Raw genomic sequence first — 13,955 nt, 5'->3', positions numbered from 1 at the left:
GCAGGTCAAAAGAATTTGACCCGAGGGCTCATTGTTCAGTCGCAACGCGATACCAACAATGGCAAAATGCGTGGCATGTCACAAACCCTTGACCTTGTACATTGCGCCTGACGAGGAAGATGAAGATGAAGATGAAACGATGGGAGGTTCTGCCAGTGCGAACACTGGCTCGTACGTCGACGATGATGTGCAATTGCAATGTGGGTGCCATTTCCATTGGTCTGTTCGCCTTGTCTCACTCTATTGGATGGGAAGATTCTTAATGCTGACGTTTGGGTCATGTAGGCAATGTCTCCTCGACTCTTATTCTATGTCGGAATGCCCCAATTGCGGAAGAAACCTCATAACGAGTACACCTTCAGGCGAACAGCAGCTGTTGTGCAATCTCAAGAATGAAGGGGGCCTACAAGAGAGGCTCGACATGCTTCCAATCCTCACTGAAGAAAGTTACTTGAAAGCCTACCCCGAGGAGAGGAGGTGTCGAGCTTTTCTAGAATTCTGCGGAGAGGGCGATGCTGAGGCGATAGTTGACCTCCTCAATGACGACGCTGGAGAAGAGGACGAGGAGAGTTCTGGTCAAGGTGAAGGACACAGTATAGATGTCTTGAGGTATCAGGATCAAATTGGATCAATGGGTTCAGGCCTGCACGTTGCTGTTCAGAACCAGAGGATGGAGGTAGCATGGCTTCTTCTGCTTCTCGCTTCGACCCTGAAGATAGACCAGATTCCAGCAAAGGTTCTTCAGGCCGCACATACTTCTGGGATTCAGAGAGAGGATCAGAGGGGGAAAGTCGATATACGCTTGTTGAAAGACTCTCAGGGTATGACAGCCGAGCATCGAGCGGCTGGCATTGGAGGATTGTGGACTGAATGGCTTCAATCAGGTCGGCTAAAACCGCCAGCGAGTTGATTATACGACACATCATGGGAACAACGGTTCGATGGAAGCTTAAGCGCAGCATAGACTCAGAATTTGGACACATTTAAATCTATTCCCACTCGAATTGCCGTAGCGTCATTGCTTTCGCTCCGCCAGGCATCTAAAGCTAGAGTGGAGCTTGATATTCGCAATCCGAGTGAAGTCTAACGCAATTGATATCATACGTGAGACGCAAAGAAGAATGCGGTTTCCCCCCGATCTCTCAATCCTGACCGCAAGAGTAATAGTCCCATCATTGCTTCACATACTTGGTATGCGAGCCCATAGAAACGACACTGCCGGCACCATCCTCCTCAACCTTGCGAATCTCAACAGACGTAAAAGCCAAGGTCCCTCCCACCTTATCGGCTCGACCTTCGATTTCAAGCACGTCGCCTTCTTTGGCAGTGGAGATGAACGTGGTGTGTATGTCCGTCGAGACACCAGTTTTCTCACGGCCATAAGTTGCGATTGCCAGCCCTCCGGCCCAGTCGGTTAAGCAAGCGGACACGGTTCCGTGTAAGGTGCCTTTAGAATTGAGATGGCACGGTTTTACATTGAGCCTCGCAGTGACCACGCCTTTGGATGCGGAGACAAGTGAGATGTCAGAAAGGAGGAATTCATAGATGGGGCTGTTCCTCCGCATATTGGCCCAGTACTTTTGGATGTGAAGGAGTTCGCCGGTTGTTGACTCGGTTGAGCTGGCCATTGTCAGTTGATTGGGCTGGCTGCCCTTTCGTAAGGATTTTGGTCGAAATTTGCACAAATGAACAGACTTTGCCAATCGGGTGAGCGCCGCTTCGTCCGATACGGCAAGGTGGTTACGCTAGATCTCAATGGGGTACTCGTTTCCACCCCCATTTGCACGTTACCCCCATTTGCACGCTCTTTAAAACCGATAAATCCGACGCAACACCAAAATGCCTACCTTTCACCAAATTTGTATGGCAAACTAGCACAATTAATGATAGTCTTTTATTTCTATCCAGGCTTAAGATCGGAGAACCCAAATCACCGTTTTTTGGGCCTTATCGGCCTACCATGTCTTGAAAAAACCATCACTACCTCTTCTTCTACCTCTTCTACCTCTTCTTCTACTACCTCCTCTTCTACTACCTTCTTATCTCTTCCACCTCTTCCACCTTTTCCACCTTGCTGCGGTGAAGCCTCTGATGGAGCCTCCGGTGGAGCCGGTGGAGCCCGCCACTGTGGCGGAGCAGCTCCTCGTCTATCTCGCTGTTGTTGCTGTGGTGGAGCGAGATTTAGTGGCATCAGTGGGCCTGGTGTGGGAGGTGCAGTAGCCTTTTTCCTGACAGGACTTCTACCTCTCTTCGTGTCTTCAAGAATAGCTGGTCCGAGGTGACACCTACTATGCCAGGCCTACAGATGGCGACTATGGTACCGTAGCATTGGCCATTATGGTAGACTATGGTGGTAGGCCATTTGAATGAGTGGTAGTGGTAGCCATGGTAGTGGTAGCTATCTATGTCGGATTTATCGGATTTAAGAGCGTGCAAATGGGGGTAACGTGCAAATGGGGGTGGAAACGAGTAAGACGCCATATAACGAAAAATCAAGAAGTTTATGTAAATTTCCTAATCTTTATTTTTACAGTAATACGGTTCTTCAACTCTCTCCTTTATGAATGTTTTGATGCACCACTGCTTTTCGGTAGGGAGCCAAGCTTGTGAGACTCGCCACTTTTTCGACAACGTGACTTGGATGTTCTGGACACGATAGAGGGAAACACCCGCCTGGTGCCGCTGGCTGATGCTGAGGAGCGTCTCTATAGGACAATCGCAGTTTGATGGATGCACTTGACTAAGTACCAATCATGGTGTCTATAACTTCTCGTGTCTCATATCCATTTCTTTCCACATTTCCCGCATACTTCAGCTCATGCCGTAATCCTACACGTCACGAAATGGCAGTTTTTCCCCCACATATCTTCCTGTACCACCCCTATCCTTCGACCACGATCCCGGGGCGTGGGTGTATGCTCGCCTCGACTGACACCCTTGTGCAGAGTACGAGCTTCTCTCACGTCGAGGTTGTCTGTACTGTGAGGGAAGTTCCCTCACGTTCTCGGCTGCTTGTCTCCGGCGTTCTTCACCAGCCATGCTCTCAGAACGAGGTGGGGATGCAAAGTGGACATGCTCCGATGGTGCCGGTATGTGCCTCCACTGTCTGCTGGTTGTTCTGGTGCTAGGTGCTTCTTCGTGGGGCCTAGAAACCTGCTGTGCGGTTGTACGTCTTGGCCTATTCTCATCTGATTCTCGCGCGCGATGAAATAACGTACTAGGCAGCTCGTCTGGTGCTTGTGACGCTCTGCTGCGAGACCGAGATCTATGTGTTTGACGCGGAGGTTGACGAGGCCGCTCCATAGACGTGTAGTCATGGGGAGACCACGGACGAGTCAGTTTGGAATGCATTGCTGGGACCATTGAACATTGAGAGCTGCGGTGAGAAGGTGAGGGTAGTTCCGGAATCGTTTGTGCAGTTGAGGCTTCCTGGGGAGCTGGCGGTTGGTTGTTCTGTGTCTGGTTTACATGTATATGTATTCCAGGTTGCGATACATGCGCATGCCCTCCGTCAAGATTTTGGTCATCACGTGCCGATGCCCGCTCAGCATCGCATTCACATCTCTTCTCAGACTTCCGCCCCACGTCACTCCGGTCTTTTGGTGCCTTACTCTCACACAGCTTCTGCATCTGCTCAACTTCCTTCTTTGATTCGCGTAGCGCTAGATTTAGCTCCTTCCGCTCGCGCAGCCATCCCGTATGCTGGAGTAATAGATCCAGCTCACGCCAAGTCAGGTGTTCTTGGATAATAATATAGTCCTTGTCATTCTACGCCACTATCAGCCTTGTTCCACGCACATAGACCAGTGGACTAAGGAAGAGAAAACTGACGTTATCCCAAGTCCAAGCCAAATTATATTCAGCCAAAGTGTCTCGACTAAGATCCTTCCAGTGGACTCTCGGCAATGGTGGTGGACCGTCCGTGCTTCGAACGGTCTCTCGTACAGATGACCGTGGTCCTTTAGTGATTTGTTGATCATCACGGACTGACCTGCTGGGAGACGAAGTCCTGTAAGATTGGCCAACTTGGCCATCCAAAGGATTTTGATCACGCGGTCCTAGTAGTACATCAAATCAGCTCTCCAAAAACCTAATGATGATATGATCGACATAAAATTATGAATGGAGTCATCACAGTGTCGATAGGGATATGCGCGATAATAGGAAGGCCTAGATATGCCCAACACTCCAGCAAACAAAACTAAACACAACACATACCACTCTTTTCAACCCTCCTCACCACCCGCTTCCGCCTCTCAATCTCCTTATGAACATCGCCAAGGCCGGCAACCCTCATAAAGAACCCGGTGAGTGGCGGTGTCATCGCGATGACCGCAAACGTAACCAAGGTCGTGTAACCGGACAGGAAGATATAGTCGTGCTCGAAGTGCTGTGGAGGGATAACAAGAAATGTAAAAGACTGGGGATCTCAAGTGTCAGAAAGTGGAAGGGTTTGGTTGAGTTTGACGTGTGAAGTTGAACAGTTGGAGAGATGCTGTGAGGGCCGTCATCGTATAAATAGAGCCCACTCCTTCACGCCCTTGTGTTGAGCTCTTAGTCTGGTGCGATTTTTATCAACACCCATGCTTAGGAAAAGGTGTCAACACCAAAAACTAGGATATGACCACGTCATTTTCAAGAGCGCCATCTCTTCTTCCAGCCCTCCTTGTGCAGCCTTGGAGCACTGCACAACATGCACATTACTAGAATCTTTCAACACCATAGTGAGACCAACGGTCACTTGAAATGAGCAGCAAAAGGTGGAAATATATATATAGAAGCTTTCTGTACCTAACTTCGATGATACATGGAGAGAAAAGATAATGAGGAGAGTGACGGATGTGCCCAGAAGCCTTTATATGTGCTGAAAGCCTGGAATACAGAAAATCTCAACGGACAAAGTGAAAGACGCACTTAGCAAACACAACACGTTGAATACCACAAAGCGCACGAATAGCAAGCGCAGAGGAGATGAATAGCAAAGGAAAAAACCTGTCTCTACATCGTTATCAGTCCGGTAATCACGCAAAAGGGAAATGCTGCTGCTTCTACAAACCACTTTAAAAAACTTCGCTCTTTGCGTTGAAAACCAGAACTCAAACGTCTCATCCCCGTGCGTGACTTCTGCTTCAATTTCTCACATCCTGGCTTTCTACCACCTCCCCTGATGCTCCTCTTCTATCCACAAACATCCCCTACCCCTTGAAACACTGTCAATACGTAATCAAGTACCCCCTACCCACAACATCCCAATCGTCCCTCCTCGTCCCCCCATCAATCTCCAACGCGAAAAAAAACTCCCTCGTGTCATACTCATCCACAAACTCCAGCATCAGATACAGCGCATTCTTCCACTCTTCCCAAATCACCACCTTATCCGGATGGAAGTTCAACGCTACATTCGCGCTGGTATAATCGAGATCGCTCACATCGATAGGGGCGAGCATAGGATGGTCACGCGTGCTCAGGGCGTAGTCGAGAGCTTTGTAGAGACAGACGTCTGCGAGGCCTCGGGAGATGGAATCGCCGTAGCCTTGAAAGATGACTGCGATGGGCGGTTGGACGAATTGGTTTACCAGTCTAAGAGGGTCTTTGGGGCCGTGTGAGTACGTCATGTTTGGTGACAGCGTTGAGTTTAGTTGCGCGATCTCGGACGGTGGTTGGATCAGAGACAGGGGGGGAAGTGCGATTGCGTCTTTGGAGACGAGGAGCACGAGGCTAAGGTATAGCAGTATCATCGACATCACCGTGGCGTTCGTCGATGGACCGGGCCGTCTTTGGGATGGAGCGTTTCATCCAGTGTGCGAGGGGTGAGAAAGCGCTTGTAGGCCTCTCATGGTTTCCGCGCGTGGGCATGTCGCTTCTGGGCCTGTTCCCGCACCTATATAATCTTTCCACGGTGGTGATACAGTCAGCGACCGTCACGTGCTTTCGACTGCTAGCATACAAGTGCTCATAGTTCAACAGGGTAAAAGATTGGGTCTAAAACAGCGACGGAAAGAGTCGATTGCGGTTATCCCATTAGTACGTTCGCTCTGCTCAACAAAATGGATGTCGAGCGCTTCGAGATTGTCGCTGTGAACTCACACGAGCATATCGTCGGTCTGGTGAGTGAGCTTACCCCCGACGTGGGTCGCGACCCTCGATTGTCTGCTTGTGATGAGCTCGGCTCACATGTGGATGTCGAAGATCTGATGAGCGAGCTGACCTTTTGAAATTGGTGGTGGACATGCTTGCATTAACGACGCGCAAATACCTCCTACCGTACACAATCAAGTCTTGATCCAGAACGGTACCTTTCTTCGGCAACATAGCTGCTGTGTTGCATGAGTGCTACGTTTGTACGGCTTTCTCACTCAGATATCTTCGTGCCAATTCGAGATCCGTGACTGCGCGATTTCGAGGGATGCGTTGGCCGTTCTTCTTGAGAAAAGCGCTCAGAGGATTGGTCGAGGGAAACTTCTCGACAGCGAGCAGGTGATGAGCCATGATTTTCAGGTCTAGAGTGTTAGAAAAGAATCGGGGCTCGATGCGAGGGTTGCCCTCTAGGTTTGCTGATACGATGTGAGAACTCCCACGCGATAAAAAAGGATACTCTACATAACACCAAGACTAGCAAAATCAAGTAGGCCAATGATAGTCATGAAAATGCTGCAGGAAACTTCGTATGGACTGCCGAAAATGACGCGCACGGTCTCGTAGAAGTCCTTCTCGTTGAGCATTACGGGCGGTGCGTCATCGAACATCTCTGTTTGCTATACACAATTCGGAAGAGGCAGACCTCCGACTTTGACACCATGGCCAAGCTCAGATGCGCACATACAAATGACATGACTTTACAGGTTTTCACCCACATTGGCATTCTCGATGACGAGGGATGTCGAAATTTCTAAGTTGGCTCGGCTCACTTATACGGGATAGTCTAAGCAGTTTCGTAGTAAGGAAGGTTCCAGCTGATAAGATCACTTCTTCGTTCGCCGCAATCGAACAGGTCTCGCGATCAATGGACACTTCAACACCTTTGGCGATGCTCTTCGCTGGCGAACAGCCTGAAAACAGGATTTTGAGCACTGTTGCCTCTGTGATAATGATAAGATTGGAACGTTTGGAGGCCGGGCCGCCATATTGTGAGTCTGCAGATACCCCTTTCTTTGTCAGCGGGTCAATGGCAGCTAGATAGCGTCGACTCCCTACACTCTGCGTGGGGAAGAGGTCAGATTATCAAACCCTTACTCCAAGCTTTAGCCATGGGGGTCTTTGGGGCAAGGCTGAGAACGGAAAATTGGATCAATCATTAGGAGAAGCCATTGTGTCGGTGTCGCTGACACGGTCAATGCCCACGACCTTGCAAATGTTTGCATCTCGAGTAGTCATACTTGTGCAGTGTACGTTGGTTGGAAGCGATGAGGTTCTGCGGGACACAGACGAAGCAGGTACTCCGAAGGGTCGGGAGTTCTTCGCATCCTCACGGAGAAACGCAGTCGGCCGTACCGAGGTCACGCCATGTTGGCGTTACGTTGTTGGCCAAATGATGTGTTATGCGCCCTCTTGGTCGCACGCAGGGCGCCGAGTCATGAAACAGTCATCAATGATAAACCCCTTCGCTCCTAAACACCCACCTTTACTTCACACTTCGAAAAACAAGAAAGAGCCATGTAACCACATTTCCCTCCCAAGTGCCGACTTGGCAGAATGATACCTACGCCGCCATCTCACCCCAACGCGCTGAGCTTAGCAGCGCCAGGAAGACCGTCTTTATCACTGGTGCTGTGAGTCTCACTCTCGCACCGCGCTGATCTCAAACAGACCTGACAAATCCTACATCAAGGGAAGTGGCACTGGCTGCGAGGCCACTATAGCGTTCGCTGCCCCGGCGCCAAATGCCTCGCCCTGATCGGCCGCACCGATTCCACGCTCTCGGGCAAAACAGTCTCTACGAGCGAGCAGAAACAGCACAACCTGCTGGACCTTCCATGCCGGAAATCACCGGCGACAAAGTCATGCATCAGATTGCCGCTCAAGTAGGCACATGGAACATATTCATCCTGAACGCCGGCCACCTACCCAATCCCACCTCCGTCGCATCCGCCAATCTCTTCGATTGCTGGACAATCTTAACCTACGAGGTCCGCTCCCATTCTCTCTTCCCTCAATACTTTCCAATCAAACCCTCACATAACACGAATAACAGCATCCCGACGCAGACGAACGCAAAATCCGTCGTCATAGCCGCCACCGCCTTCCTCTCCACGGCCAACAAAATTTCTTACACGATCCACCTCCTTTACACCCCCCACCTTTCTACTCCTTCGTCAGTGTCCGTCGTCACTCCGACAACCTGACCGGTTGTACTTGAGAATTGAATGACCTAGGTTAAGCAATGGAAGATCATGTGATGTCTTTGTTCCCGACTTGAGGAGGTAAATTTTTCGGCTGGACATGACAGCATTTGATCCAGCCGGACTCGAAAGATTGTATGGCCCTGGCGAAAATAACGACGAGATATCGAGACGTAGCGCTCTCGATACGAAAAAAGCGCTAAAGTAGTTTTCATTCATCATACTGATCATTGGCTGTATACGCCTCTGACCGCAACCCCAGCGCAACCATCTCACAGGCTTGGATCAGCCCAAACCTGGACCTTTACCTTCTTCTGATCCCAAGGCAGAAAAATGCGCTTCTGAACCTCGAAGAGTCTATGGCATGTCTGTCCAATAATCAAGGCCCTCAATGAGAACAGTCATTGAGAAAAGCGACCGGCCGTTGAAAGCGTAGCGTTCCAACGGATGAGGAGCACACAAAGAAGAAAGCAAGCAAAGCGTGCACTGGCTCCCGCGCCCAATGACCTCGCCTCTTCGGAAGCGCTACGATGAAACCTTTGAGAATCTTCCATGTCGTGAAGCTGCTAGACCTTCTAAAGGTGGCGCTCGAGCACGCAACAACGCTCGGCGTCACAGCCGGCGCCTTCTCGTCTTCCCGCCCGCGAGTACGCCTGGTCTATCGTCGTATCTGACCTCGAAGATGGCGATGCTGAAGACGCTGGAGTTCCTGGCGGCGGAGAACCCGAGCGTTTCTGTGGCGAGCGCGCATCCGGGAATGGTCGATACAGGGTTCTTTCGAAAGTCTGGGCGAAGCCTGCGATGTGTCCTATGATTACTGGTGAGTTAGTTTACGAACCATTGTTAATGAATTGCATGGAGTGCTGAGACTTTATTTTTGTTCCTGTCCCCGAATTTTATGACTGAAGGGCCAGAAAATTTCCCCTGTTCTTTTCTCGTTTTTTCTACTTCAACGCGGAATCTACGGTGCTGATTTCACGTATCGCTTATTCTAGCTAAACAGTCCGCCTATTTCATGCCGTGGCTCTCAATTTCCGGAGCGGCTTACCTGTGAAGAAAGTTGGTGCGGGCAAAATGGGCTGTGGAGGAGTTAAAAGCTGTTAGGGCGAAGATACGAGACGGTTCTCGAATGACCGTCGGTGTTGAAGGGTGGCCATTTGTAAACATATCACGAACGACGTGGTAGGAAGAACCATTTCATACAACATCTTACATTGCCATGGTCCACCTGCTTTCAGCTATGTGGCTAATATCCCTCATATCTACACTGCGGATCCAACTTCCTCCCCGGTCCCAACACCGCAGGCAACGAGGGGCCTGATCATGCAGGATCGTCACACCTGCAGGTATGGCTCGGCAAAGACATCGTACTGTAACTGACGGTAATCGCATCCTGACCAATCGCTCCATTGATCCCCATGAAAACCGCTAACGGAATCTTCGTCCTTCCCCGTGCCCCCATCTTCCCCCCAACGTATATTAAGCCTCGCCGACTCTTACAAGGACCCTTCCCCCTTTTTACGAAACTCAAGAATACGAGAACGATCACTTTGAAGGCTGGTGACGCGAGCGTCGGTGAGCTTGCGCCCATCATGCCCAAGCATATCTCCGGTTTGGCTTTGTAGTGTGGTGAGGTAGAGTTGGTACTTCGCCTCCGAGTATATCCTCTTCCGTCTTCTTTCTTTTTCGCTCGGACCGTGCTTTGGATCCTCCAGCCCATCCACGAATAAATCCTATGATCCGAATTCGCAACATCAGCCATTCAATTCCTTCTAGGAAGCATGCGAGGGTAGATCTAACCCAGCCCAGCCCAGCCCAGCCCAGTGCGACGATCGACTTACCCAAAACCACGAGTGCACAAGCATAGCTCACGCCTATCTCCTTTCCTTATTTTCTAAACCCATCGATCAACCCGCAGCGCCCAGCTCATCGGCAACAGAAGCGCGACGACGGATTACCAAATCGAGAGCCGTACTTATGCCGACGGAGACGTATATACTCCTTCTGATGATAGAACCGCCTTCAATGTCCGAGCGCGGTAGTCCATGACGCAGCGAGTCGATTCCACTGCGTCCGAAAAGGTTAGGAATAAAGACGACGATGGCATACCTACGACACGCATGCGTCCATCCATTTGCACAGGGTCAATTTGATATACATCTTTTCGGGAAGACGGTATTGTAGAAACCGAGCCCGGCCCGTGTGCAGGAGATTGCGGCGGGCGGTTGTCCAGCTGGAGATGGTGGTCGAGAGATACCAGCTGTGAGCAATGTGAGCAATGTAAGCTGTCAAACGACAAATCCCGGAGTATGTAGCCGTCCACCCTGGCTCGAAATCCTTTCCAACCCTGTATCCAGCCCGTACTCATACCCATCACGCGATGTGCACCTGATCCATCAATCCATTGGGCAATACGAGTAGCTTACTGACGGCTTCGAGCAAAGGACCCGGAAAACCCCCTCCCCACTTACCCTGTCCCTCGCATCGCATCGCATCGCATCGCATCATCTACAGATCCTTTCCACAATACAACATACGTACCGAAAAGACAAAGCTAGGGAGAAAATGTTCCCAAAGCAGGATATTCGCCAGGTCGAGGCAGCTGCTAAAGGTTATGGTAACTGGCAGGTAAGCTAATCCTACTTACTTACCTACCTACTTACTTACTTACGCAGAAGTAGACGACTTACTAGACGCACACCCAACCCCGTCTGAAGTGTGTGGGGGCATCTCACCCGCATGCATGCTTACGGGCTAAGCTTGTCTGGTTCACTGCGGATGCTGCAGTGAGGAAATGCGGGGACTTTGGTGTGAAAATGGGGGAGGGGGGGTGATGAAAGGCTCTGCATTAGTCTCCGTACGCTAATGCAGGTGTTGTAAGCGGCCATGGGATATAAGTAGTGCTGGATGTAGTGGAAGGAGAAGGGATGCGATTTATCTGGGGTTTGTTGCAAATGTATACGAAAGGGTCCTCAAAGGCAGATCGCCTGAGTAATGTGGATCACAATTGGACACTGGGATACTTCTAAGAGAGATATACTGATTCAGGTAGCGACCAAAATGAGGTAAGGTAAGCCAAAACACAAGACCCGTGCCAACTCCAGGTTCGCTCGACAATCCGGCCCCTGTTAATCTTTTACCCATCTATATATTGTTTTACCGTTGGCCCCCACAGCCACCTCTCCCGTCCGAATTTCAGCTTCCCGCTGCTGTTTCTCCCGGCGGTCTTGCTTTTCCTGCCACTTCTTCCGCTGAGACTCCGCCCGTTCCTGCCGTTCCAGCCTAAGTCTCTCGTGCTCGGCTTTTTGCTCTCGGCGCGCTTCTCGTTCCAGAAACGCCTGGTATGCTTTGGGACAGTTGGCTCTACGGTGGCCAACGTCATTGCATTCCCAGCAGGTTTGGCACTCTTTGCCCGGGTGTCTGCCCTCTGATTAGCTGAGAAACGTTGGTTATAGGCCAGCTGTCTTACTCGACTCTTTTGCACATAGGGCATCTTCTGGGTCTGGGAAGGGGAATTATCCCCAAGTCGCCGCTCACCCGAGTCATCAGCTCGCTGATCTCGAGCATACTCGCTAACGCCAACAGCGTCTCCAACCCCGCGCGGTAGCCCTTTGGATAAGGGACTGCGTTCTTGCCTTTGGGGTCAGCACCCCCTTGCTCCATCCACTGAACTATAAACTTTAAGGCATTCCTTTTCGATGGGGGAGGTGGAGGCGGTGGAATCAAGTCAGGCGTGGCCGGTGCATTTCCCGAATCTGGTGCTGATTGCGAGACCGAAGGTGCAGCCGGTGGAGAATTAAGAGGAGGTGCAATGCCCGGGCCTGGCACCGATTGACTGACCAAAGGTGCAGCCGGTGCGGGAGGGGGTGGTGGTGGTATACTTGAGGAAATGGCCGGTGCATTTCCAGAATTTGGTGATGATCGGTCTGCCAAAGGAGCAGCCGGTGGGTCCGGTGGCAAAGTTACAGTAATTATAGCGCAATTCGGATTTTGTAACTCGCGCTTCCAGACCGGAGAGAAGCGCGTTGCCACCGGTCGGTGAACCCTAAGGAAAACCTCCTCTTCAACTTTGATGGATACAAAGTTGGCGTGGTTTCCCCTCAGAAGCCTTGGCACTGTCAGCATCGAGCGGTACCGCCAGGGAAGGAACTAACTCTTGCAGAGCTCTGGGGCTAAGTACAGGTGCTGTACTCATATTTCTATATAGATGTCAGGGTGTGTTACGAAGTTAGTACATACGAAGAAGGACATGGGTATATATACCTGGTACCCGGTGATGGTGATGATGATGGTGATGATGGAAGCAAAGAGACTTGTGAGTTGGCAGATGATGTGTCAACGAAAAGTGTATGCAGAGATGATGAAGAACTGTTTGCGAACTTGTTTGCTAGACTGATGATCTTTTGAATCTTAGAGGAGAAGAAGAACAGGAGCGGGATATGGCATGTTATATAGTAAAACGCCTTGCTGGCAATGATGGCTGCTTAACACTTGCATCCGAGCAATCGAGAAAGGATTTGGCAACTTGATTCGCCTTCCCTCGGTCAGAACGCCATCAACCAAGGGAATCTTTCTCTTCTCCGATCACAAGTCTCATTCTAAATGGATCATCGCTGCAAAGTTGCATCAACGTGAGGGGGGGTTTGAGACGGGGAGGCTCGTGCACGAAGTGCTGGCGATTCGCTTTCATCCCGGACGAACATCGCCAGCCAGTGATCATCTGCTCCTTCCCTGAACGGCAGCCTTACTTTGGATAAGCACTGCAAAGTGTTATGCGTGAAGATCAGGTACTTTGTATCTAAATGCTCCACAGATCGAGCCTACCCTGTGCAGGCTGGGCAGGGACTTACTTCGCATCCGCTGAAACAATATCAGCCAGTAACGATCTGCCACTTCTCCGCTTACCACATTTATTTCCGTATACTCGCCGCCAAATAGCCTGCATGAAGGCATCATTGGAACCTAGAAGCTGAACGCGTTGGTTGCCGATCATGCTAAAATTTCTGCTCTTGCAGGACGAGCGTAGGTTTAGCTTTCGTCCGAACCGGCATATACCAGCCAGTTAGAACACTGGCCACTCCTTATCGCCAGCCTCCCCCAGGATAATTGCTGCAGAAAATGGTGCATAGACCTCAGGTACCTCGGTTACGGCTCGACAGATCGACAGCTAATTTATGCAGCTTCCAGGATGAATGCAAGTAATTCGATTTGCATCGCTCGGAACAGACCAGCCAATGGAGTCCGTGGCTTTGCATTTTGGCCTCATGTTGATATAGTTCCTTTGTTGAACGGCTTGCATGAAAAAAGTAGCGTGTTTAGCGTCAATAAATCTCCGGATTTCCAACGCTAAGAGCCTAAGGTACGGTACGCGCTCGGCTGCGGGCTTTCCCTTAGTGCTCCATCTAGGTACTTTAGTGACTTGAAGCTCTAAGCCGACACCATCATCTTGGCTCGAGATGCTGCATTTCGTATGAGCGATTTAAAGACCAAGTCGCTCTGCCCTCATGCATCTCCTCGGATACAGCAATCTATTTTCATTGCCAAGCGATCTGAGCTCGACGTAAATTTTGCCAGCGGTAGTTGTTTCTGGTCAAGCCTGGAAGTACCGGAAAAGGA

At 50.5% G+C, this 13,955-nt stretch overlaps 5 protein-coding genes across 5 annotated transcripts; 2 read left to right on the top strand and 3 right to left on the bottom strand.

The window, feature by feature from the left end:
* Positions 1-58: 58 nt before the first annotated feature.
* On the top strand, positions 59-910 carry HO133_008163 (uncharacterized protein; the record flags this gene model as incomplete). The annotated part of the gene is made up of 2 exons (XM_037299031.1): positions 59-219; positions 286-910. The coding sequence occupies 2 exons, from the start codon at positions 59-61 to the stop codon at positions 908-910; spliced, it is 786 nt and encodes a 261-aa protein (XP_037156367.1).
* Positions 911-1,172: 262 nt separating this feature from the next.
* Positions 1,173-1,628, bottom strand: HO133_008162 (uncharacterized protein; the record flags this gene model as incomplete). Its single annotated transcript, XM_037299030.1, has 1 exon — positions 1,173-1,628. The coding sequence occupies one exon, from the start codon at positions 1,626-1,628 to the stop codon at positions 1,173-1,175; it is 456 nt and encodes a 151-aa protein (XP_037156366.1).
* A 1,368-nt stretch (positions 1,629-2,996) lies between these two features.
* On the bottom strand, positions 2,997-6,746 carry HO133_008161 (uncharacterized protein; the record flags this gene model as incomplete). The annotated part of the gene is made up of 7 exons (XM_037299029.1): positions 2,997-3,145; positions 3,219-3,768; positions 3,832-4,058; positions 4,219-4,428; positions 5,240-5,718; positions 6,338-6,500; positions 6,674-6,746. 7 exons carry the CDS (start codon positions 6,744-6,746, stop codon positions 2,997-2,999), a joined length of 1,851 nt encoding a protein of 616 aa, XP_037156365.1.
* Positions 6,747-7,880: 1,134 nt separating this feature from the next.
* HO133_008160 (uncharacterized protein) lies at positions 7,881-8,356 on the top strand (the record flags this gene model as incomplete). Its single annotated transcript, XM_037299028.1, has 2 exons — positions 7,881-8,126; positions 8,192-8,356. 2 exons carry the CDS (start codon positions 7,881-7,883, stop codon positions 8,354-8,356), a joined length of 411 nt encoding a protein of 136 aa, XP_037156364.1.
* A 3,119-nt stretch (positions 8,357-11,475) lies between these two features.
* On the bottom strand, positions 11,476-12,464 carry HO133_008159 (uncharacterized protein; the record flags this gene model as incomplete). Its single annotated transcript, XM_037299027.1, has 2 exons — positions 11,476-11,766; positions 11,877-12,464. The coding sequence occupies 2 exons, from the start codon at positions 12,462-12,464 to the stop codon at positions 11,476-11,478; spliced, it is 879 nt and encodes a 292-aa protein (XP_037156363.1).
* Positions 12,465-13,955: the final 1,491 nt, after the last annotated feature.

This window comes from Letharia lupina (genome assembly GCF_014066315.1).
Source record: "Letharia lupina isolate WasteWater1 chromosome Unknown contig_4, whole genome shotgun sequence".
NCBI lineage: Eukaryota > Fungi > Ascomycota > Lecanoromycetes > Lecanorales > Parmeliaceae > Letharia > Letharia lupina.
Note: the sequence above shows the minus strand (reverse complement) of the source record. Positions and strands in the feature narration are given on the sequence as shown.